This window comes from Paramisgurnus dabryanus, chromosome 16, assembly GCF_030506205.2.
Source record: "Paramisgurnus dabryanus chromosome 16, PD_genome_1.1, whole genome shotgun sequence".
NCBI lineage: Eukaryota > Metazoa > Chordata > Actinopteri > Cypriniformes > Cobitidae > Paramisgurnus > Paramisgurnus dabryanus.
Genome location: NC_133352.1, coordinates 12,658,209 through 12,684,891, shown reverse-complemented (window position 1 = coordinate 12,684,891; position 26,683 = coordinate 12,658,209). Strand labels below are relative to the sequence as shown.

The 26,683-nt window shown below is 37.3% G+C and overlaps 3 protein-coding genes across 3 annotated transcripts in view; all 3 read right to left on the bottom strand.

Annotated features, from left to right (window-relative positions):
• The window catches only part of LOC135748349 (lysozyme g-like), a 133,418-nt gene that overhangs the window by 80,218 nt on the left and 26,517 nt on the right, over positions 1–26,683 (bottom strand). The window lies entirely within an intron of this gene.
• Positions 10,622–11,543, bottom strand: LOC135748404 (lysozyme g-like). The gene is made up of 4 exons (XM_065266618.2): positions 11,389–11,543; positions 11,180–11,296; positions 10,896–11,092; positions 10,622–10,792 (listed from the first exon to the last, which is right to left on the bottom strand). Exons 1-4 carry the CDS (start codon positions 11,390–11,392, stop codon positions 10,640–10,642), a joined length of 471 nt encoding a protein of 156 aa, XP_065122690.1. The 5' UTR covers positions 11,393–11,543; the 3' UTR covers positions 10,622–10,639.
• LOC135748376 (fibronectin-like) overlaps positions 12,685–26,683 on the bottom strand; it is a 33,194-nt gene continuing 19,195 nt past the window's right edge. Inside the window, exons 10-16 of the mRNA XM_073812091.1 lie at positions 21,174–21,482; positions 18,759–19,013; positions 16,849–17,151; positions 15,105–15,362; positions 14,732–15,007; positions 14,471–14,568; positions 12,685–14,012 (exon numbers count right to left, since the gene is read on the bottom strand). Coding sequence (XP_073668192.1) covers positions 13,944–14,012; positions 14,471–14,568; positions 14,732–15,007; positions 15,105–15,362; positions 16,849–17,151; positions 18,759–19,013; positions 21,174–21,482 — 1,568 coding nt within the window. The 3' untranslated portion in view covers positions 12,685–13,943. The remainder of the gene's footprint in view (positions 14,013–14,470; positions 14,569–14,731; positions 15,008–15,104; positions 15,363–16,848; positions 17,152–18,758; positions 19,014–21,173; positions 21,483–26,683) is intronic.

Sequence of the window (26,683 nt, the reverse complement as noted above, 5' to 3'; positions counted from 1 at the left end):
ACCTCTCCAGGATACCCGAAATGACCTATCTGAGAGGTATGACTTGAACCATAGAAGCGCTGTGTCAGAGACACCCGTAGACATGAGGGTCGACAGGAGGATGCGGTGAATGACCGTGTCAAAAGCTGCAGATAAATTCAGTAAGATCAGCACAGATGATTTGGAGGCTGCCCTTGCCTGCCTTAGGACTTCAATGACTGAAAGCAGCACAGTCTCAGTGGAGTGACCGCTTTTGAAACCAGACTGATTGCTATCCAGGAGGTTATTTTGTGTGAAGAAAGAGGAGAGCTGGATGAACACAACGCGTTCAAGAGTCTTGGCAACGAAGGAAGAAGAGAAAGGGTCTGTAGTTCCCTAGCATAGCAGGATTGAGTGTGGGTTTCTTCAGCAGCGGGGTTATCTTAGCCTCTTTAAATGCAACGGGGAAGGTGCCAGTGGAAAGGGATGAATTGATTATGTGAGTGAAACAGGGATAACTGACGGAGAGATGGCCTGAAGGAGATGGGTGGGTATGGGATCTAGCAGGCAGGTAGTCGGAGGGTTAGAAGCCACAACCTTGGAAACATCTGCTTTGGATAGGAGAGAGAAGGAGGAAAGGGAGCATGTCTCAGAGGTTTGAGCATGCGCAAGAAGCGGCGGCTCGAAGAACTGACTGCTAATAGTTTTCGTTTTCTTCACAAAGAAGGAAGCAAAATCATCAGCCGTTAGGTCAGATGAAGGTGGAGGGGCAGGGGGACAAAGAAGGGTAGAGAAGGTCTTGAAGAGAGTGTGAGAGTCAGGTGAGTTGTTAATCTTTGAATGGTAGTATAGGGTCTTAGCAGAGGAGACATCCTTGGAGAAGGAGGCAAGAAGAGACTGATTGGGACAGAGGTCAGAAACATGAAGTGTTGACAAATGAGTACAGTGACTGATGTAATAGCTTCAAAATAAAACATGAGGTAAGAAATTTACCACTCATTCCAAAAGCAAGGACTGGATCACTCTCATCATTGTCAGCCACAACAATGACACTGTAGTTATAGTTTGTTCCTGGGTTTAAATCATCAAAGATTAAACTATTTTGGGTTACATAGCTTTCACGAGATTCATTCCAGTAATTAGAGTGAGCTGTCACTTTATATGTAATTGTTGAGTCTCCTGTCAACTAGGGGTGTGACGGTCATTATATAACCGTGAGACCGACGGTTATAGTTGAACACCGTCATTAGAACTCTATAACCGCCAAAACCGTGTTATTAAAATATTTTTTAAAACATTTTTTATCATAAAGAATTTTTAAATACTATTTAAAACAATTGTTAACAGTCTGTGTTACACGCCCCCTCACGTTCTCACGCAGTGAAAAATACAGAGCTGAGCAGACACTGACAACGCGCTGACATACAGGACAAACCAGGTTACTTTTCGGTTACTTTTGAGATTTAACATATTAAACAAAGTCTCACCTTTCCAATCATCTCTTCCTTCTAGTTCATTTATAGCATCAAATAAACATGAATGACCATGAGAACGAATGTTGTTTTAACCGCGGAAAGGCGTCAGTACACTCCGCTTTTCAAGTTCAAATCCTCCCATGCTAATCTACTAACTCTCTTGAACGCACATTCACTGCTAGTTGTCTTGCTGTTAATTTTAAAGAAACGTAGAGCAAGTAGCTAATCAGTGTCTAGTTTATTCAAACGCCGGGTGAGCACTGTGCAGCGCGTATGCGGAGAGTGTTTGCTGCGCGTGGCCATTGTGCTTTTACACCGGCTGCGTTTAATAACAATCTCAAGTTCACATTACTTTCTTTTACCTGCGCATTTATGAGCAAAACCTCTTCAATACGCTTTTAATCCACATTGTTTTCGTGCTGTTCTGGTCCATGTAATGACAGATATAGACACAATTACAGACATAAAAAGCCCAATGCACAAATCTGTTTCTCTGAAGATTATTAAAATAGATGATAGAGGATTAATTTATGCTGGGCAGAGAGTGACAGTCTTCTGGCAACAGTGTTTTTTTTTAATATTTCATTGCTTTCTGTTAAATTGTTCAAAGTTATTACTGTTTAAAACACACTTGGCATCACATTCATGATTTTATGGTAAAATGACACTTTCCCGTCAATCCACGAGCATTTAAACGAGCAAAACGCCCCCCACAGACGGTTATGTGATGAACCGTCACATTTGACTCACGTCATAACCGTCATCACCAATTCTGAAACCGGCACACCCCTACTGTCAACTCTTTGGGAACTTCCCAAGTTATATTTATGGCAGTATGATTGAGAACAATTGCTATTGCTTTTCCAGGAGGAATCATTTCTGTGAGAATCAAAGTTTGTGCAAAATTGATACATTTGATAAATAGTACACAAAAGATGAATCAGCGCACTTTTAAAAATAAGGTGCTTCACGATGCCATAGAAAAACATGATTGCACAAAGAAACTTTAACATCCTAATATTTTTTTCTGTTTCACAAAATGTTCTTTGTAGTAAAAAAGGTTCTTTAGATTATTAAAATGTATGAAAGAAATTGAAGAACCTTTGTCTGAATGGTTCTTTGTGGAACTGAAAATGGTTCTTCTATGGCATCACTGTGAAGAACCTTTTAAGCACCTTTATTTTTAAGAGTGTAGTTTGATAAGAAGTACTGACAATTTAACAGTTACTTACTGGTATACACTGATTGTTCAACACGATCGCATTCCAGTTTATATTTCTCAGAAAGAGTGATGACAGTGATGGTGTACTTTACCGCTGCCTGTAGCTTATTGAAAGTATAACTTATTTGATCAGTGACATCAGACGTGCCAACCCAGCCATCTGCTTTAATGCTCAAATTGAATTTTTTTATAACCTTCAGTTAACTCCCAGTTGGCAGTAATGGATTGAAAAGTTGCAGTCAACTTCAGTTTTGTCACTGCTTTTGGACCTATGTGCAAAGAATTTAAGGGTATAAACAACTTGGGAATTAATATCAACAAAGCCTAAAGAATATATTCAGTATAAAACTAGTTAAATTAAAACTAGGGCATAAATGGTATGTATTTGATAAATATTTCTTTGAACAAAATCTGGGTGGTTTGCAATCTTTCACTGTATATACAGTATTAAATCATATTCATACTGTTTGTTTTTCTAAAACTACTTCAACATTTATATCCATGGGGAGAGGCCGTTGAGTCTTCACACAAGTTAATCAATACAGAAGTCAAAGTTGATGAAGAACAATTTGGTATCTCCAATTCACGCATTCGGACTGTGGGTGGTAATCAGAGTACCCAATGTAAACCCACCCCAAACTACAGTAAACATAGAAAGACCTCCTGAACCAGTTGAGGCTCAAACCTTCTTACTCGGAGACAACACTGCTGCCCACTACACCACACCACTCATATTTATATGTAACACATAATGCTGCTGTCCTTAACATAAACTCAGTATGGGTGAATGCAGAAAACAGAAAAAGACCTGATTGAACCCATCTAAACCAGTGAGTATATTTTAAAGATTAAACACAATACTAACGTGTGTATGCATCAATTTGAACCATTTCTCCTTGTACTTCATTGTTGTTTGTTAGTGCAGCCACACACAGAATATATTTTGTGTCAGGAGTTTTATCTGTAAAGTTTATCCACTCATCTGTTGAGTTTGTGTTAGTACAATTTACACACTCACTGCACACGTTGCAATCACTGCATTTATTGCAAAATAAATTGTTTTCATTAAGACAAACACGGTAACCCGAAAGGTTTTCATAAGGTTTTGTCCAGGAAGCATTTATGATTGTTTCATTATTATCTGCTGATGATAGATTGAGGACAGGTGAAGGCTCTGAAATACAAATAACAAAAAGTCATGAGCCTATTAAAAGCATTACACACAGATGTTTTTTTAGATAAATGTAAAGTTTTTTTAATGCTTTAGTGTTGACTGTCTGTACTTCATTACATTCAGATTATAAACAGCAGATGGGGCTAAAAGAAAGAGATTGTGCATCATTATACTCATTGGTGATCTACATCATTACATTTAGTAATGTCATAAAAACAAATATATAATTTTCAAAAATATTTATATAAATACATTTGCTTAAAGCTGCAATCAAAAAATGTGGCCTTTCTGTTGCCATCTCTGTTTGAACCATAAAATTGCAGTTATTTTTTGTACATACGTTCTGTACATACTTCAGCCCACTACTCTGTGTGGATGAATCTGATTTCTGTGATCTCAGATATGTCATTATACAAAAACATGTCACTTAGAAATACATCCTAAAACACACACAACTGAAAAAATGACATCTGAACAAGTATCTGCAGTGTTTGTTCTGACTAAATGACATTAATGTTTTAACATAGAAAAAGTCACATCTCTATATCAGTTTTAATTACATAAATGTTAAAAATGTAACAAATCCCTGCTGATATTAACTCTTGTTTTGTCACAAGCTCCTTTTTTCCCCATTACCTTTTTGACTGGAGGCTCTTTGCAGTTTGAACTTTCATTGTTTTAACAAAAGATGATTCCTCAGATTTAAGGATGTAATAAATTGACATCTTTACATGACGTTCACCAAATGATCATCGTTTAACTTTACTTATACCACAGGTCTGTTGAATGCTTTATTCTGATTGGCTGAGAAATGTTCTGTGGGTATGCATTCATTTCTGATAACCGCACACCTAACTTTTCAAATGTCTTAAAAATAGGCACTAGAGCAATGTTTGTGATAACTGTGAGGAATAATTGACTCCGGTCCTTTGAATTATTTGAAAATAATGCACATTATTATGCATTATTTTCTTATAATTCAATGGCCTGTCTTCAATTATTCCTTACAGAGTAAACGCCACCATCTAGATGACACGTTTAAATTCTTAGCAACTGTTGTATAAACAAACTTCAAACTCCTCACCATTCAGATCTCAAACGTGATGAAGTAGCCGGGTCCTATTCTTTCTGTTTATGGACGTAACGTAATCACATAAAGATGAATGACTTTTTCAAACTCGCAAACTCAAACTTCCCCTGAAAACAGACACTAAAACTATAAATCTTTATTATAAGCCTACCATTGTGAATCAGGGTAAGGTCAGGAGATAGCTTTGAACACAGATCTTTTTCTACTTACTCTATAACTTTTTAAAAGAAAAAAAAGTTAAGTAATGCTTAAAAAAAACTGATGCTGTCCAATGCTGAAACGTGCAGAGAGCCGTTTGTAAATTCTTTATCTCCTGTTTGTTACAAATAAAGTATTTTTACAGTACAAACCTTTTCTTACATACTTGTAAATTATTTTTTGATGATATTGGATAGCCATACATTTAAAGCAATTAAAAGCTTGCCTTTACTTCCATGACTAAAAGAAAACGGGTTTTAAAGGTTTTAATAAAAAAAAACAATTTCCAGAGGAAACTATGCAATGTTAAAAGTAGACAATAAAAAATGACAATTAACATTACATTATAAACATTAGAGCCCGACCGATATGCGTTTTTTCGGGCCGATGCCGATACAGATATTAGGGAGTAAAAAAGACCGATAACGATATATCGGCCGATATTCTTTATGTGTACATTATAGTTCAGTATATACTACAGTATATTATACTAAAGTACTGTACATAGAATACACTATATACTTTAACATAATATACTATGAATAAATACAATGCAATGCAATGATCACTCACAAATGTGGTGATCCAACACTTATATTGATGTGACAAAGATATGTACTATAGGCAAGAAGTTAACAATAAACTTTATTATCCAAAATTAGTTGGATATCAGTGCACTAAACAGTAAACTTGGCTTATTATAAATAACTTTAAAACACAAAGAGAACAAAATACATAAAACTTGCATCATTTGCAGTTTTGACAAGAATAACGTTATAAAGAGAAACTTATGAAGTCATTGATTAATATTAGCTTTACAGTAAGTTGTGTACTTCACAAATTAGTTAGCCACTCACAGTTACGAAGACAATGCTTGACGGAGCATATACTAATGTACACTATGTTTAATGTTGTGCACAACGTTTTTATAACACAAACCCAGGGTTCCGTGCAAACTTTAGACTTTAAAGGCATTCCATGCAGTTTGATGTTTTTGTCAAACAGCGACCCCTAGAGTCACTGGGGAAAACTTGCAACTGTCGTAATTTCGCACGCCCACTCTGTACGTACCTGTTAGGATAGTGTTGGGCGTGAGATGGACTTCGAAGATAATGACCAGGGAATGTTTCACAGTTTCATACAAATATTAGGCTACTGCATGTCTACTAAACTACAGATGATGGTAATAGGATAATATGAAGTTTATGCCAAGTGTAGAGTAGGCATATAATAATAAAAGTAGCCTACCGCGTTTGCTGGCTTATTACGTTTTTACAAGATTGCAGCTTAATCACAAGTAAACAGTCTATAGTCTAACGTTATGTCTACTGTATAATTTCATTTGTTTTTTAATTGTAATGTAAACATTACAAAATGTATTGACAAAGTTAATTGTATACGTTGCATTATTTCATAACATTGGCCGTTATTCGTTGGCCATAAGCAATCGAAATTAGACAAATGACTACGTACACATCACAACACAACACTTGAGTTTAGATGGCCAAAAAAAACATGTAAGAGAAACGAGTGTTTGTTAGCAAGTCTGCTAAATGCTCTTATGATCGTAAGCTAGCTAGACCCTTGTTGAAGTTATTTTACTGGTCTAATTATCAACACTGGATGAATGAACAGCTTAGTAAAAAAATACACACTACAAGCAAGCGCAACCACATACAACATAGACCGCAAACAAATTTACAAATAAAAGATTTACTTACTTGTCCATCAACAAGATCGCCAGATCAGCATCCCTTTTGCATCCAGGGCTGTCTATTAGCTCACACCAACGAGTAAAAACCTGACCGCGTGGGACTCTTGTCCGGTTCCTAACTCGGTCAGATTCTCTTTTTCGCTTTCTACTCTCTTCCGAACGGATTTTCTTAGCTGTTTCCCTCATCGAGCATCACGTCTCAAATGCGCGCGTGCAGTTGTTGTTACAGGCTTGTTGTTACAGGCTTGTTTGACTTCGTGCAGCGCTGCAGGAACCAACAGCCGGATGACGTCAAAGTGCCGTCTCGGATCATTCTCGCGGTACTTTTACGTCATCCGACTACCGGTTCTTGCAGCGCTGCACGAAGTCGAACAAGCCTAACGTGTGTGACGTCGTTGCCGTAAAGCAAGTCGTGATTCTCGCGAGATTTGTCAGGGGCGGTTCTCTCAAGCTTGCATTGCTGGTTTTGGTAGCGGCGTCCTTCCCGAGCTTCAACAGGGGGATGATTCGCCATACTATGACTTCGTTTACCATCGAAATGACTTTGAAGCTGTTATATTAAGGTAAAATAACTGCATAGTGTGTCTTTAATAAAACTAATGCGTCTTCGCTCCGCCTCTTTTATTTAGCAAGGGTGTAGAGTTGCGCGAGCTTATTGAATCAATTGCTCTGAAATGAGCGTGTTAACTAACAACACAAGCAGCAGTAATCTCATATAGTGTTATATAAGTGCACGGCTGCGCGTAGTTTAAACGTGTCATTTCTCCGTCTCGCGTCATTTCTCCCGCTTCGTTTTAACTCGCAAGTCGACAAAGAGACGGATTAAAAACACCAAATGTAAGCGGGAATGCGTCTCTCTTGTCCATTTATAATCCAATCGACCAAAGCGCGTCTTAATACCCGGTGTAAAAATGTTGTGAAGAAGACACTGCGTGACTGCAGCCACCTGAACTGAGAGACTGACTGACTGAACTGAAGTGAAGGGGGTGGGGGATTGGCTGGTGTCACTACAGTGAGTGATCTGGGTCGCCATTAGCAACCAGTATGGCGCACTCTGCTGGACAAACAAGTACTTACATCTTTCAAATGCATTTAATGTGTTCTGTAACAAACGTTCATATCGGCGCATATCTGCGGCTTATACGCCGATACAGATATATCTGCGACATGCTCATATCGGCCGATAAAATCGGCAAAACGATAAATCGGTCGGGCTCTAATAAACATTATAAATAAATAAATAAATAAATGTATTATTAATAAGCACTCTTTCAGCTTTGGCTGACCGCAGGCTTGATCGAGCTTTTTTAAGACCTACAAAGACATGAAAAAAAAAACTTTCATTTGCCATGCAAAAGCTAATATGTTAAATAGGGTGTTACAAAGAAAAACAGAACAAATAGTAGATGTTATCACACATAAGTCTTTACTAGGAAATCTGTCCTGGCAATTTTCCAGTATATGCAAATTTGTAACACTACCAGTAAATTACTGCTATGAAAAGAAAATTCACAAATAGACTGTTCAACTTAATTCAGTAAAAAAAAAAAAAAGTGCAATTTTGCAAAGTCTGCAACATCAGCGTGTACTATACCACTAGCAGTCATAAAATAATGTTGACATTTTAGTGTCCTTTGGTTGTATGGTCAAAGAGCGTACAACCAAATTCCATTTGATTAAATGTTAAGACATACACCAGCCAAAAGTATTTAATGTTATAACAGTAAAGTAACAGTAAAGTAAAAATAAAAAAGAGGTACATTAAAGTACAAAAGTTGTCACTTGGGCGGTAACAGTATGAATGTAAAGGGTATTTGAGACACCTGCGATTGTGGACTGGAATCTGGGGATATATTCTGTTTAAAATTAATGGTTTATAGCTGTCATAATGCTGGTATAAAGATGGTGGTTTACTTCAAGTAGGACACCACTGAATGCCTAGTTGTGAATACACAGCCCGCCACTGGGTCAATGCAACTTTATATCAAAGATACTGGATATAACAAGATTGAGCCCTCCTATTATATTAATAGGCAATTCAATGTGCTCTGGTGACAGAAGTCCCACTTTCCAGTTAAAAGAACCAAGTCTGGTTTATTTGGAAATACTGCCTTGCGAACTGAACCAAGATGAAATCGGCAACATTGTAGACACCATTCTAAACCCCCGGTTTTAAAACAAAGCAATCAATCTACAGGTTTAAAACCCCCGAAGTGTGTTTTTAGCCAGGTTGAAAGGTCTTGGGACATCCCCCTAGAGTGAATAATATTAAAAAGAGGGTCTATTATAATGGGCAGAAGCTCTTTTAATAGTTTGGTTGGTATGGGGTCTATTAAATGTTGTGCAGCTGCTCTTGGGGGGCTATAGTTGTTGAGTAAACAGTTTTTCAGTATTAAAGTTAATCAGGTTTAAATGTCAAGAAGAAAGTAACACTTATTACTTGTGTCCCAGTGACTTCCTCATTTTGGGGCAGAATTTTTATATCTTTGAGATCGATTTGCTATAAATAAAAAAAGGTATTAAAAAGTTTAGTGTGGGTCTGTTGATGTTTTGCTTGACTCCAAAAGAGTTCAATAAGTCTGTAAAGCATCATTTGTGTTATGGATGATAAAATCTATAACTATCAGTGCTTTATCAGCATTAACCAATAGGCCTAAGAGGAAGTCTGCAAACTCTTTTAGAAAATCAGTGTTGGGACCTGGTGGTCTATAGCCAGATTGAGGGAAATAAGGCATTTCTGTCTTAAATCTAAAAAAGTAACATTAAGCAGAATTACTTCAAATGACATAAACTTGTATTTTGTTTCTGAGTAATGTTAATGAATCACAATGCTTTATAAAGCAATAAACCCCAAGAAGCAGTGGGTTACCAGTGCATTTTATAACAGCTAAGGGGCGTTGTTAGGCACGACACGAAGCGGAGTGCCTAAACCCCCTTAGCTGTTATAAAATACACTGGTAACCCAACGCTTCGAGGGGTTTATTGCGTTTATAAAACGGTTACTTCATATGCATAACGTTAGCGGGATTTTATAAAATAAAACCCAAAAAAGTTGTAATTATATTAGTACAAATATTACTCTTCCGCCAAACAAAGTAGTTCCTCAGAATCAAGTGTGACACAGAGCGCAGTTCCCAAACAACACAGACACAGCAAAGACACAATGAAAATATGATTTAAGACTGTGGTGTTTATTTTATAAATCACCATTCATCTAATTTATACATTAACATTTATATCGTGCAACTGTTGAAGTGATGATCAAATATGCTTGGAAGCATGCTTAACTCTTTCCCCGTCAGCGGTTTTTTTTTTTGCCACCCAGTTTTAGTTTAATGCCTTCCAGAAAATTATCTTCTTTATATAAACATCATATGTCCATTTGCTTTGCTTTGCCAACTTTAATGAATATATTAATTTCCATTGGAAATTGCAAAAACTAATGACATGACACTTAAATTATACAGCTCAAGTGCAGTCACCACCTACTCCCATAGTAACCAGATAACCTAAAACAACACTTTGTTTAAAAGGCATTTGGGTTCTGAAAAACAACATGGGGGGATAAAATGACATGACGGTGATGGATCTCTATTTGCATATATTCTGTATCAGCTTGAAACTAATCTAACCATACAAATATTCACTAAAGTGAAAAAGTGTGACAACTGGTCTACCCTATATATCAATAAATCAATTGTCATCCACATATAAATAATAATAAAATCTATAAAAATGTCAGTCAATAAAGCAGTTCACTAGTGACTCTTTGCATACAGTATGTGGTTTATTTAGGACATATAGAGGTTCATTTTAACATACCTTTTAAACATTGATCCTTTGTCCATTTGGGAAATTTAGTTTGGATTTTTTTAATAAAGCTCACGAGTATATCAGTTCCTTGTGTAATATGCTCTTCACTGTCCCAGGCACCAACAGGATCGTGATAGCGTTTGTCAACCTAAAAAGAGAAGTACAAAGACAAAAAAAGGGAATGTGCTCAAAAATGTTTATTCCCAGTCTTGTATTATCAAACAGAACTGCACCCATTTCTCAAAACCAACCTGCATGAGTCCGAAACCATTTCCACGATCACCCCAACCATTCTTCAGTGCAGCTCCAGCTCGGGACTCTCTGGATATGATGGCAGCGATCACAGCTGGGTCCATTTGCTTTGCTTTGCCAACTTTAATGGTTTTATTCTTGTATTTCTCCATTCGGGTCAGATCATTCTCAGCCAGTTTTTGAGAGGCCGCAACACCTTTGACACGAATAAATCATTGTTAACATAATCTGTACTGCATATATGTGAGGTAAATTTAGTAAAAATGACACGTGATGCTCGTACCCTTTACAGTTAACTTGTCCTGTTTGGCTGTTTTATCTGATGCTCCAGTTGTGTCTATGTTCATGATGTCTCCATAAATGCATGCTGGTAGCAATATGAAAAATATCACCAGAAACCCTTTGGAGTAAACAATTAAACAATTGAAATATAGAGAATATTCAGCAGACAGATATTTAAATGCTGTTCATTTAAAGATATTTTTAACTTACTCATGATCAAAACTGCAGGTAAAGTATTTGATGAAGCTGCTCACTGCTTAACAGTTTTGCTTTCTGTCTTATTATGAATCACGAAAGACTCTGCTGACTGCTTTTGTTGAGAATACAGACCAGAGGAAGAAGATAATGAGGGTAATGAAAAGATGTAAAACAGAGGAAGTAAAAAAGTGAAGTGAATACTTTACACAACACTGTAATTTCACACAATTGGCACAATTCACACAAAAGTTACATAATGTTTACCACAAGATGTTCCAAGCTTATTATAGCAGACTGTAAAATGTGTTTGGCTCATATTTGCAAAACCACATAACATCTGCTGTATATTCAGTTGTTATTTAAAAAATTTGCCATTATAGTTAGCCCATAGACACCAGGGAAACGCCTAGGGTCACGATTCTAGAATCTTTCGTGAAAATCAAGTAACATGTTTTTAGTTTATTTAATTATTTAGTTTATCATGAATAAGATTAAATTCACTGAAATAAATGAATTGTGGGATTTACATAATTTACATAACACTCAGTCCACATGACTGAAATAAGTTTTCTTAAAAAAAAAAAAAAATACCTCTGCGGATACATGTTAATTTTAATTGTAATGTTATTTCAATCATGTGGAACCAGTAATTAAATTACGGAAATCCTATCATTATTTTTTTTCAGTGTGCAATGATGTGTTTGTGCTATCTGGTAGAGTTTTATATTGCTTGATGAAGAACATTCGCTTATTACATTGAGCATATATTGATTATTTACTTTCCCTTGTCTCTTCTTATGTATTTTTTTTAGATATTGATTCGTTTGTTTTTATTGGTTTTGTAAAATGCTGAAAAATATATATTTTTTGTGTATGTTTAATAAACCCTCTGAAGCACAAAATAAACCTGGAAGATCGTTGTGAATGAGTTTGTGTGGTGATTTGATACAAAGACATTTAATAGTACTGCTATTTCTTTCTCAACATTTCATTTATTTGCAACATCTGGCTTTTGAAGTGAAGGTAGAGGTCTGCTGTAACAATGTAAGACTATACAATCTCTGTTATAAACTTGTAAATGCATTAGTGCCTCATGGTCAAACCTTAAAAACTCTGGCACACAGCCCCCTAAATACACTCAATAATTTTAGTAAATATTTCCACTTTTATAATTATCTGCTATTTACAACTGAAACTATTAACCCCTAAAATGTATTTGGTTGGATATGTTAACACTTTTATAATTAAACATTCTTTATATACAAAACTTTCAAAGTAGGCTTTTATTGGAGTATTGCAAATGTTTAACAAGAATAAATACATTTAATAAATGCACACTGGATTTTACATTTAAGGGTGTACAGTATATGTATCAATTTATCATTTTGTAACAATCAAGAAATTAAACTTTTGCATAATTATCAAGAAATGATAAAAAAGTATATATTTTCATACATAAAGTTTTAGGACCATCCCCACCACCAAGGGGTGCTCAGCCAGGCCACCCATTGCAAATAAAATGTTATGTCTGTCCACCATTTTACAGCTTTACAGAAGATAACATTTTTGAAACAGACAGTACATATTAAAATAAAATACATTACATTGACAGTTGTGTCAAAAAACAACAACAAATAAAAAACAATAGGAATTTCTGCAGAAAAAAATACATGAACCTATATAGATAAAAACTATAAAGAAAATATAATATAATTATATCTTAATTTAAAAAAATAAAGTATGCATACATATCAATTTCCAATAATTCATGCAATGCAACACAATAATTCTATAAGAAAGATACTGTCAGGATCCGTCAAAATCATGTTTAATTATATCTAGTCTTTGTGTTCGGGGTCCTGGCAGTACCATGTTTTATGTGGGAAATTTGTGGTTTTAGTATTGGTTTATTCTGACCACGCATTTCCCGGGTCTTGTCACTTTTTCCCGGATCCCTTACTTGTAATGATTTCCAGGTGTATGTAATTTACTTTGTCCCTATTTATTGTCCTTGTGTTTGCTGTTCTGTGCTCGTGCGTCTTCTTGTATCCGTGTTGCAATCCTTGTCGTGTTCCTGTTTAGCATTTGTGAGTATTTATAATATCTAGTCTAGTCTAGTCTAGTCTAGTCTAGTCTAGTCTGGTCTGTTATATGTAGCGTGAAGTTTATTGTTAGTTTAATGTTAGTTTAGTGTTTTCCTCATCCTGTCTTGTTTTGCCCCCTCGTGGGTTTTGTTTTCCCTTGTCTGTTAATAAATTATTATTTTTTAGTTCTGTCTGCACTTGGGTTCATTTCTTGTATATTCCTCACAGATGATAAACTGAGGAACTGCAACTAAATGAAGTTGAAACTTAACTGACTTCTGTTTTGCTGTTATTTATATCCGTTGTATGGGTATAAAGACCGCAGTGCAGTGGTCCTGAGAAATGGGTGAATAAATTCAAAAGAGTCAAAGGTTAATATAAATTGTAAATATTTTGTTATTTTATTATTTGATAACAATAAAAATATTGCATCATCAGGTTGGTTTTACAAACCAAGTTTTTGTTGTAGGGACTGTGACAACATCATTTTCTGTCAATCTTTTCAAGTTTCCAGTAGACATCTTTATATTTATTTCCAAACTGATTTTCAAGCTGAAATACAAAAGAGATTCAATGATTTTAGTTTCAGTTGCAGGAGCCTGAAACTAAACATGACTATACTTCATTTTTAATCGATCGTAATATACGTAAGTTTAGAGCAGTGATAATTTTTATCTTTCTATTGCTTTCGTCTTCACCTTTAGCACTACACATAAACATGGGATGAATATAAAGTTGCACTAGTAAAAATAAAGGTGCTTCACGATGCCATAGATACTGTAAACCATTTTTTGCTGTATGGTTTCATTAATAACCTTTTACATCTGAAGAGACATTCTGTTTTACAAAAAGGTTATTTGCGGTGGAAAAAAATCTTTTTCTTAGATTATAAAAAGGTTTAAAAGGTACAATTCTTTATGTCTTCATTGTGTCATTGTTGTGAAGAACAGGTTTAAGCATCTTTATTTTTAAGAGTATGCTTTGTAAAGTTTGCTGTGATCATCTCTCACCTCTTCTTTTATTTCTGTCAGAGTTGTACTCTTGCTACAGTAAAGTGATGTTTCACTGGTGCACATCACTGCAAAGGTCACTTGCGTCTTATTAGGCACTAAAATAAAAATAAAGACGTCCTTGTTAAACATCACAATAAATACATGGCAGAAACACAAACTGCAGCAACAAAAATACACTGCAGTCATGAAACATGAAGTGTTGACAAATGTGTTATAGATGTAATAGCCACAAAATAAAACATGGGGCAAGAAATGTACCTGTCATTCCATAAGCAAAGACTGGAGCACTCTGGTTTTTGCCAGCCACAACACTGACACTGAAGGTATATTTTGTTCCTGACTTTAAATCATTAAAGATGATAAACCTATTCTGGGTTAAATGGCTTGTATCATATTTCTGCCAGTACTCAGAGTGAACTGTCACATTATATGTAATTGTTGAGTTTCCTGTCAACTCTGTGGGAACTCCCCAGGTAACATTTATGGCAGTATGGTCAAGAACAGTAGCAGTTGCCGGTCCTGGAGAAACAAGCTCTGAGAAACAGTTTTTTGGATGTTAATTTGATAAATGGTACATCGCAGATAAATCAGTAGTCTGAGAAGAAGTACTGACAATTTAACAGTTACTTACCGGTATACACTGATTGTTTAGCAGGATCACTATCCAATTTATTTTTCTCAGAAAGAGTGATGACAGTGATGGTGTAGTTTACTGCTGCTTGCAGTTCATTGAAAGTATAACTCGATTGATCAGTGACAATAAACGTGCCAACCCAGCCATCTGCTTTAATGCTCACATTGAAACTTTTATAACCTTCAGTTAACAACCAGTTGGCAGTAATGGAGTGAATAGTTGAAGATAAAGAAAGATCTGCCACTTTGCTCGGACCTATGTGCAAAGGAAAGTAAACAATTTGTGAATGTAAATCAACAAAACGTAAAGAATCAAGATATTCAATATAATTAAAAAACTTAAATACAATAAAATAGTATGATATCACTAAATTTTTTATTTGAACAAAATCTGGGAGGTTTGCAGGTCCTTGAGAGGTTCTCAATATGAATGTTTCACTGTATAAATAAACTCATATTGTTTGTTTATTTCTCAAAAGCATTTATATTCATGGTGAGAGCCTACACATAAGTAAATTCATTCACAAGTCAAAGTGGTGGAAGGACAATTTGGCACCTCAAATTCTTGCATTTGGGAGGAAACCAGAGACACCCAGAGTAAACCCACACTGACACAGGGAGAACATGCAAACTAGATGCAGAAAATCTTGATGACCCAGCCAAGAATCAAACCGGGCACCTTCTTACTTTGAGGCAAAAGTGCAACTGAGCCACTGCACCACACCCCTCATATGTAACACACGATGCTTAGTCCTTTAAAAAAGAGGTAAAGACCTTGGGCCCTATCTTGCACCCAGCGCAATTGACTTTGTCAGTGACGCATGTATCATCCCTATTTTGCACCGGCGCACAGCGGTTTTTCCCTCCACAGACGCACGTCGGCAAACTAGGGAATGAACTTGCGCTCCCTGGGCGGTTCAGCTCAAAAAAAGAGGCGTGTTGCGGCGCAAACCATCCCTGATGCTATTTTGCAGTTTCAAAAAACAATTGCGCCACTGACCAGAAAAAAAGTTTAAAGTCAGTGGCGCGTTGTTCATTATGCTATTTTAAGGGTGCATGCTTGACCATAATGTATAGCGTGCACAACGCGCATACACTTTGCTTATCTAATCTACACAGATGCAACAGTTATTTTTGCAAATCATAAATTGTTACACTTAAAAATAGTGTGTCCGATTTATGCTGGCAAGCTTGGGATTCCCCTGTCTCCTGACATCTTTGTAGCGCTTGGCGCAACGATGGGGATGCCAGCTGATGAGACAATTGTGGCTATTTCCTCTCACGCCTGTTTCACCGACGCTGATTTGTGCGGGTTTCTCCCATCCCCATACAAAACAACTTCTCTGTCTTTGACTGCTCTTACAAGAACGTCGGTCTCCTCGGCTGTGAACCGCTCCTGGCATGTGCCGGATAAATCTGTCATAATAATAGCAACCCGCCATGGAACTTGCGCCCTTGCGTTTAAAGGGAATGTTGGATAGCGTTCTGATTGGTTTATTTGACGTTACGCCCAAACCACACCTATGAATAATGAACCTTCTTCAGACCAACCCCTTATTGATTTGCACCCGGCGCAAGAGTTATTTCTCCCGCCGGGAAAATAGCAACAGCGCCCAAGATCCGCCCACAAACTCACTTGCGCTTTGCGCTTCGCACTTGCGTTTCAGATCATTAAAATAGGGCCCCTTATTTAACACATCTAAACCAGTGAGTATATTATAAAGATTAAACACCATACTCACGTGTGTATGCATCAATTTGAACCATTTCTCCTTGTGTTTCATTGTTGTTTGTTAGTGCAGCCACACACAGAATATATTTTGTGCCAGGAGTTTTACCTGTAAACTTTATCCACTCAGCTGTTGTGATTATACAGTTTACACACTCACTGCAGTCATTGCAATCACTGCATTTATTGCAAAATATATTGTTTTCATTAAGACAAACACGGTAACCTGAAAGGATTTCACTAGGTTTTGTCCAGAAAGCATTTATGATTGTATCATATTCATCTGCTGATTTTAGATTCAGGACAGGTGAAGGCTCTGAAATACAAATAACAAAAAAAGAGTCAATAGCCTAGTAAAAGCATTACACACCGATGTTTTTTTGTTTTTTTTTGATAAATCAAAAGTTTTTATGATGTAGTGTTGACTGTCTGTACTTACTGGTGTTAGTAGGCACTCTCTCCGGCACACTTTGGAAGTACCATTAACTATAGTAACAACTGTGATATAATACATTTTCCATGGTGTAAGAGCCAATATCAAAATTGTACTTTCATTTGCAATATATATCTGGGTGTCTGTTTAGACTGGCAAACTCAATTTACACTAGCTCCACCCATGGACCACTAAAGTTTAAAAAAGACGCCAAGAACCATGGAAAGCAAGAGCTTCCATGGTTTGCTGGTTCGAATCTTCCTTTTGCCATTTATACATATCACATCGAAAAATGCTTTTTTTTTAAATAAGAAAATATTTGAAAAATAGAAAACGAGTGTTTAAGAAGAATAAACATATTTATTGAGTAGGGTAGGCCCCCACAACAATGCAACATCCATTTAATAATTTTAGAAAAATATACTCTTTTGTTAATCTACAGAAATACTGAGGTGCAAATATTATCTGCCAATATAGATTGCATCTAATTATTATGTTTACTTACTGCAAATGTAATCATTTTATTTATTTAATAAAACTTTTTTCACCTACTGCAAATAGCATATTGCTAAGAACATGTTGTTTTTGTCACTTAGTATAAATACCCACTGCCTTGTGTATTTTGGATACGTCTGACACAATTATTAAATATAAATCATAGTCTCCTGAGTGATTCAAGCTCAGTTTACTGTTTTTATTTTTCACCTTCATTACACTCTTAAAAATGCTGGGATATTTTCAACCCAGTGTTGGGTCAAAAACGGATGAACCCAGCCGTTTGAGTTAAATTAACCCAGATTTTTATGTTTGACCCCATGATGGGTTAAAACAACCCAGCATAGGTTAAATTATAACCCACTGGGCTGGGTATTCCTTTTGCAGCTCTATTGCCATCTCTGTTTGAAAAAAATTTGAGTCATTTTCCGTACGTGCGTTGTGCTTTGGATTGCCACTGTACACTGTAAAAAAATCCGTAGAAATTACAATGGTATTGCACCTGGTTTGCCGGTAAATTACCGTAGATTTAAATTTAGGTTATTTACTGGCAAGAGTTTGTTCAAAGTTACAGTAAATAAATTTTAAATATTAACAAGTCTTTATCTTTACAGAATAAAACTATACAATAACAGCCGCATGCAAAGCATTCTGGGAACCAGAAATCACCATCAACCTTTTTCTGTTTCCCAGAATGTTTTGCTTGGTGCTGTTTTTCCAGTTTTATTCTGTAAAGACAAAGACTTGTAAGTGTTTAATGTTCATTTAACTTTGAACAAAATGTTGCCAGTAAATAACATAAATTTAAATCTACGGTAAGTTACCGGCAACCCAGCTGCAAATTTCTACGGATTTTTTTTACAATGTACATGGACGATATTTGGTCATTTATAATTGAAAAAAAAAAATTATGGATTGAAGCATTAATTATCAAAGCTAAATTTTTTGTGCCTATAAAATAAAAATAAAATAAAAGGCAAGTCAGGTCTACTTACTGGTATACAATGATAGTTCAGCAGGATCACTTTCCAGTTTATATTTCTCAGAAAGAGTGATGACAGTGACGGTGTAGCTTACTGCTGCTTGCAGGTCATTGAAAGTATAACTCGTTTGATAAGTGATAGTCGTGCCAACCCAGTCATCCGCTTTAATGCTCACATTGAAACTTTTATAACCTTTATTCAACAACCAATTGGCAGTAATGGAGTGATTAGTTGAAGTTAAATAAAGATATGCCACTTTGCTTGGACCTATGTGCAAAGAAAAATAAACAACTTGTAAATGTAAATAAACAAAGTGTAAAGAATCAAGATACCCAGTAACACATCTAAACCATTGAAATTATTTTATAGACTAAATACCATACTCCAGAGGTGTCAAGTAGGAAGTACAAATACTTTGTTACCTTGCTTAAGTAGAAATTTTGGGTATCTACTGTATACTTTACTGGAGTAATTATTTTTCAGCAGACTTTTTACTTCTACTCCTTACATTTTAATGCAATTATCTGTACTTTCTACTATTTACATTTTAAAAATTACCTTGTTACTCCTATCCAGTTGTTAAATGACGACCGAAGGAATACTGTTTCCAGCCACAAGCCACCACATTTAAACAGACATTTATGAGTACTATTTATTCATAGCACACATTTAATAAACTCACATGTAAACTGCAGTCTCAGGCTCCCAGAATCAAAGACAGCTATATATTAATAATTCATAAAAATCCACGTCCATAATTCCATGTCTGGTCATCTCAGATTTTGTTATGGAGATAAAAATTAGGATCGGGTGTTTTTTGGTAGTTTTTCATTATGATATGAGTGTATTGTAGCCATCATTTTTTGTTATTCTTTATGACATCTGTGAGCGGTAAGACCCGGAAGCGGCGCATGACGTCAGACTTAACAACCGGATAGACCCCTTAATCGCCTACGGCACTATGATGTCACCGCTCTAGGCGGAGGCAAAAATAAGTAGGAGCTCATAGCAGGCGCGCAAAAAGTTTGAGGTTTTGACTTAAAAATGTCATCTTCTTGTGTTTTGGCTGCCAAAACAGAAGGCTCCTGGCAGACATTCCTTCACAAAAATGAAGACAATTGTGGTTGAATGCAATACAGCGTACTGATTAGACGGAGACGATCATAAATAATGCTTGTGTTTGCAGTGCACACCTCATATCAGGTAAAATAATCTATGCATCTCTACTGGTGTGTTGGTTTTATCTAGTACAAATCAGCAAGTTTCTGTTTTATAGGTGAAAAGTCACCAACCTTCAGCGATATTGTTTAGCTTAAATGTTAAACAAACATATAGCGATAGATGTGTGTGCCATCCTTTGAATGGTCTCTTAAAATAATCCACATTGCTAATCATAGCACAGCGATAGGTTACATTAGACAATAAGCCTGGACAAAATTCCCCAAACCACCCAAAAGTAATTCATATGTTGTCTAGGAAACATCCAAATCCTGGATAAAATAGCGAGAGTTAATTTACAAAAATAGCTGTCACGGTCCCGCAGAATTAGTAAATCAGAATCAGACAGTTATCAACCTTCTTCTACATCCATGTTTAATAAATCCCTCCTTAAACGTGCAAGCTTACGCTTCTCAACATTGCGTCCGCAGCACTTTTTGCCTCCAGCTAAGCCCCGCCCAGCTGGAGACGTTGCAATGTTTACAAACTTTTAAGGGATCTAATAATATCGGCTTGTTTTCATTCCGGCTTGTCATCGTATAAAAAACTTTTAAGCTAAAGGCCCCGTGGCGCGGCCTAGGCTTTTTTCCTTAAAGGGGCAATCAGTAGGATCTACCCCCATCTAGTGGTGGAATTGTATTTTGCATTCAAACGAACAGTGCTTACTAGCTCCTCCCCTTTCCAAATGCGTGTTGCAACTACGGTAGCCGTAATCGCTGATCTCCTTGTCCGTTTCAGCTGGTTCATGTGTTCTGAATGAAAACGTGTTGTGGAAACGCGTTGGTAGGCAAGTGCTTTTTGTCCCTCCCTGCTATTATAGTTTATCAATACGGTGGAACGATATGGATGCCTCCTTGGACTTACCCGTTCAATGTAAGTAAAGAGAAGAAATTCTAAGCTTAAAAAGAAAAGTCAGATCACTGGCAGAGATCATTTGACACCAACGAGGACATATTTATGAATAAAGACATTGATTTTGATTAATAAAACCCTTAAAATCCTACTTATTGCCCCTTTAATGGCATTTTTTCCTACATTACTTTACTTTTATACTTTAAGTAGTTTTGAAAACATTACTTTTACACTTTTACTTGAGTAAAAAACTTGAATTGATACTTCAACTTCTACAGAAGTCTTTTTAAACCCTATTATCTATACTTCTACCCGAGTAATGAATGGGAATACTTTTGACACCAATGTCATACTCACGTGTGTATGCATCAATTTGAACCATTTCTCCTTGTACTTCATTGTTGTTTGTTAGTGCAGCCACACACAGAATATATTTTGTGCCAGGTGTTTTATCTGGAAAGTTTATCCATGCAGCTGTTGTTGTTGTGATTATACAGTTTACGCACTCACTGCACTCCTCACAGGCACTACAATTACTGCAAAATATATTTTTTTCATTAAGACAAACCCGGTAACCTGAAAGGATTTCATTAGGTTTTGTCCAGGAAGCATTTATGATTGTTTCATTATTATCTGCTGATGTTAGATTCAGGACAGGTGAAGGCTCTGAAATACAAATAACAAAAAGAGTCATTACTCTATTAAAAGAATTACAACCAAACTTTTTTATGATGTAGGTTTGCGCTCTCTGTGAATCATTTGAAATTATACAAAAAAATGTAGTTTCTCGAATCTCATTGTCTGAGAGCTCTTGACAATGTACTGATAATTCTGCCTACTGGTCATTTTAGTATTAGTGAGTGGGGCTTCTTTAAACACGTGAGTCATTCACTCACATCACATATCTCTGACTGGATCAGCGCTCTTGGAAGTAAACTTTCGGGGATTTACCACAATAATGTCACATTGTGTGGATGATTAACATATACTTGGAATAAAGCAATGAAAACAATAATTTTCTCTGGAGCAATCTCTCTCTTCCCATCAAAAGGACGTGAAAAAAGCAGGTAAGGATATTGGCTCTTACATTGGGCCACTTGATCATTTATTTTTGTGTGACGTGACTATTAAAACACGTTGTGGAATTTCACCATTGATGATCAGCACGCAGAAACATCTCTTGGACTTATAAAAAACTTGTTACAGTATAAAACACTTAATTATTCAGCTTTATGTTGGACTGACATAAACAAAGTCCAGTAATAAAGCGAGTGCTCGTACCGTATTAAGATTAAATGGAAAAGCAATAGTATATGAATATAATTTTATTAACTTTTACCTCGCACAAAAACAATAACAACACTAAATACACTAAATATGAATAAAAAAACAAGTAATATAATATAATATAATATAAAAAACTGCGGGTTTGATCTCATTTTTGACCATCAAACACAGATAGGCCAACATCAGCCAGGGAATCCCTGTCAGAGTCAGAGATGCAGCCCAGATTAGGCTGTGATAAGAGGGGTGAATGAGCACTGATGTCCGTTGGTGCGTCTGGATCTCATGTCCGAATCTTTATTAGTGAAAGTTCAAATAGGCGCTATCTTTATTAATTGACTGCAGATTTGAATATTATCAATATATATTCTCGACTGAACTAATCTTTAAATTACACTTTGTTAACAAGAAACGTTAACTCCGCCATGGCCGGTCCCAAGCCCGGGTGAGAATGGAGGAGGGTTGGGCGTGGGGCCAGCAACCCCACCCCGTAAAATCCCAAACGCTACAGAAACCAAAGCAACAGAAGAATCCAACCAGTGCTTTAATCTGGGAGATGCCTCTACAGGAGGACAAATGACGCAGATTGGTGAAAGCCGCACGGAAGCCAACCAGCTGACGAATCTCCTGACGATAAAAGCAACAACAAAGATCGGAACTTGGAACGTACGAACCATGCACGAAACTGGAAAAGCAGCTCAGGTGGCAAGTGAGATGAACAGATATAACATCCAAGTACTGGGAATCTGTGAGTGCAGATGGAATGGGTCTGGCATGACATCTCTTGCCAGTGGAGAGAAAATCCTATATTCTGGACATGCAGACGAGAACCATGACCACACAGAGGGAGTTGCTATCATGATGTCTTCAGTAGCAGCCAGAACCCTTATGGAATGGCAGCCAGTCTATTCTAGAATCATGACAGCAAGGTTCAACTCCAAGGGAAGGAAAGTTACATTCATCCAATGCTACTCGCCTACTAACGATGCTGACAAGGAAGCAAAAGAAAACTTCTACAATTCCCTCCAGACAGTAGTCAACGAGTTACCCAAGAGAGACATCAAGATATTGATGGGTGACCTGAATGCCAAGATAGGAAAAGACAACCTTGGAAAAGAGTTGATTATGGGAACTCAGGCCCTTGGAGAAATGAATGAAAATGGCGAGCTTTTCACTGACTTTTGTGCTTTTAATGACCTAGTAATTGGTGGCAGTGTATTCCAGCATAAAGACATCCACAAAGAAACCTGGATCTCACCAGACGGAAACACCAAAAACCAGATAGACTACATCACAATCTCTAGGAAATGGAGAAGAAGCCTGCAAGACACAAGATCCCAACGAGGGGCAGATGTAGCCTCAGACCATCACTTGGTGATTGGAACTATCAAAGTCAAGCTACGAGCCTTCAGAGACATAGCCAACCGACCTCACATCAAGTTTAACACCCAGTGGCTGAAAGAGAAAGACTACAGAGACACCTATTCAGCCTCCCTGAAAAACAGATTTGAAGCCTTGAACTTGGTGACAGAAGAAACACCATTGGAAGAACACTGGAGCTCCCTAAGAGACACATTGACAGACACGTGCCAAGAAGTGCTGGGCAAAAGAGAATGGACAACCAAGGAATGGCTCTCCAGTGACACATGGCAACTGATAAAGAGCAGAAAAGACATCAAACAGCAGATTAACAGCAACAAGAACGAAGAGGAAAAGAAAGTTCTTCGAGATAAATATACCCAAATAAACAAGAAAGTTAAGAAAAGTGCCATAAAAGACAAGAGGCTCTTTTATGATGCGCTAGCAACGGAGGCAGAACAGGCAACAGGAAAAAGGGACCTCACCTCAGTACTCTGTATAAGGTCACTAAGACTCTCTCGACTAAGAAGACAAATGTGGACAAACCGGTTAAAGACAGAGTAGGAAACCCCATCAGTAAAGAGAAAGACCAGAGACAACGATGGGCTGATCACTTTAAAGAACTCCTAAATCAACCCCTGCCATCAGAAAGGCCAGACATCCCCCCTGCAGACTCACCACTCAAAGTCAACACCAACCCACCTACGAAAGCAGAAATCCTAAAAGCCTTGAAGATCTTGAAAAATGGGAAAGCAGCCGGCCCAGATGGAATTCCCCCAGAGGCGCTCAAGGCAGACCTTTTAACCACAGTCAACATGCTGCTGCCTCTACTGCAGAAGGTTTGGAGGGTAGGAAGAGTACCAGAAGACTGGAAAAAAGGACACATGGTAAAACTTCCCAAAAAGGAGATCTAGGATCCTGCAAGAATTGGCGAGGCATCATGCTACTTTCAGTACCGAGCAAAGTACTGACCCGCATTATTCTTGACCGGCTGAAAGACGCAGTGGAAGAAAAACTTAGGCCAGAACAAGCCGGCTTCAGGAAAGACAAGTCGTGTACAGATCAGATAGCCACACTCCGAATCATTATTGAACAATCCTTGGAGTGGCAGTCACCATTGTACCTTAACTTCATTGACTTTTGTCAAGCGTTCGACAGTGTGGACAGGGAAACCATCTGGCAGCTCCTTCACCATTGTGGAATCCCTCAAAGTTTCATCACACTGATCCAACAACTTTATGAAGGCGCCATGTGCCAAATTATTCATAACGGCAAATTGACAGAGGAATTTGAGGTGAGAACAGGAGTCCGGCAAGGATGCATGCTCTCCCCAATGATCTTTCTGTTAGTGATCGACTGGGTGATGCATCAGACAATTAAAACAGGAAAAACCGGAATCCAGTGGTCCATTTATCAATTTCTTGAAGACTTGGACTTTGCAGATGACTTGTGCCTAATGTCACAGAAATGCCAACATATGCAACAGAAAACCGATAACCTAGTCCACGAAGCATCCAAGACTGGACTGCAGATCAACTTAGAAAAGACTGTTATGATGACACTGTTAAAAAAGCAGCAGAAGCCAATCACCCTTGGAGACAGCGAGCTGAAAGAAGTCACTTCTTTCACCTACCTGGGCAGCATGGTATCTGCAAGAGGAGGTTCTGATGAGGACATCAATGCCAGAATTGGGAAAGCTAGATACGCCTTTATTACCTTGAGACCAGTCTGGAGGTCAACATCCCTATCTGTCCGTAACAAATTACGAATTTTCAACAGCAACGTTAAATCTGTCCTCCTTTATGGCTCAGAGACCTGGAGAGTCACCAACACCCTAACCAACAAACTCCCAAGTGTAACGTGGTGCTTTAATGAAAGCGATGAAAACGTGAATCCATGTGCAAAAGGTGTTTATTGTAAAATCCCAATAAGGGCCAGCAAACAAATCCAGTAAGGGTAATCCAACAATCTTAATCCAAATAACAGGCTCAGGTTCAGGGCAGGCAGAGTCACAATCAAAATCCAGAAAACAGGCACAGGTCAAAAAACAGGCAGATACAGATACAGATTAACAGAAACAGGCAGATAAACAGACTTGGTATTGGCGATGTAATAATCAGCCCGGAACAGGTGTACAGGAAGTGACTTATATACAGAAACAAACAGGAAGTGTGAAGCGTGACATGGCATGATGAGTTTCAAAATAAAAGTCCAAACAGAGCAGAGAATCAAAATACAAGTACAAATAACAAAAATACGCAAAATACAAGAAAAACACAAGACAAAACCTTACACCAAGTATTTGTCAATGGCTGCCTTCGCAGCATACTGAAGATTAGGTGGACAGACAAACTAACAAACACTGATTTGTGGCAGCGGACAAACCAAGATCCCATCAAGCAGCAGATTGCCAGGAGTAAATGGCGATGGATAGGACACACCCTGCGGAAGCCCCCACAGGACATCACCCGGCAGGCTTTGCAGTGGAATCCTCAGGGAAAGAGACGGGTCGGTCGCCCTAAGACCACCTGGAGATGATCCTGCGAAGAGGAAATGAAGAAGTGCAACCTGTCGTGGGGTGAACTGAAAAAGGCTGTCCAGAATAGACTGCGTTGGAGAGCTGTTGTTGAGGCCCTTTGTTCCACGGGGAATCCAAGGAGATAAGCAAGTAAGCAACAAGAAACGTTAATATTAAGAAATGGCTATTAAGTCTATTAAGTTATTATGAGATACAAAACAGCCGAAAGTGTTACCTGTCATTCTGGCCTTCAAATCCGTGGTGGAAGAAAGTAGTTCCCAAACAAAGAGGCTTTTTTAAAAACTCCCCTGTTGTTTTCCAGTTTTCTTTTTTTCTTTTATACTTTACTTAAGTGGAAAAACTAATTTGTGTACTATCACTAAATTGTAAAAGTTATAAAATACAAAGGTATGCTTGTTTATACTAGAACCTTATCAGTAACAAATGACCTACTGTATGGGGGAAGTCTGCTGCTGATTGGTGTAAGTATAATTTATCACTAACTTTTCAGACAGATATGGGTATAGTGATCATTGTACTTATCACAGAAAAAAAATGGTAGGTTTGACTATCTTAGCCTAACCTGAATAAATAATAATAATAAGGCAAAAATGTGTTTAAAACCGTCACCATAAAACACCGTACGTGCATTGTGCGTAGGGCTGCCACTCTGCGTGGATACATTATTGGTCATTTTTAAATGAAA

Excerpts from the sequence above, each read along its gene's own strand:
- LOC135748404 (XM_065266618.2), bottom strand. Across the intron at positions 11,093-11,179 it reads GGACAAGTTAACTGTAAAGG|GTGTTGCGGCCTCTCAAAAA; the intron begins GTACGAGCATCA and ends TTCGTGTCAAAG. Across the intron at positions 10,793-10,895 it reads ATGGTTTCGGACTCATGCAG|GTTGACAAACGCTATCACGA; the intron begins GTTGGTTTTGAG and ends TTCTCTTTTTAG.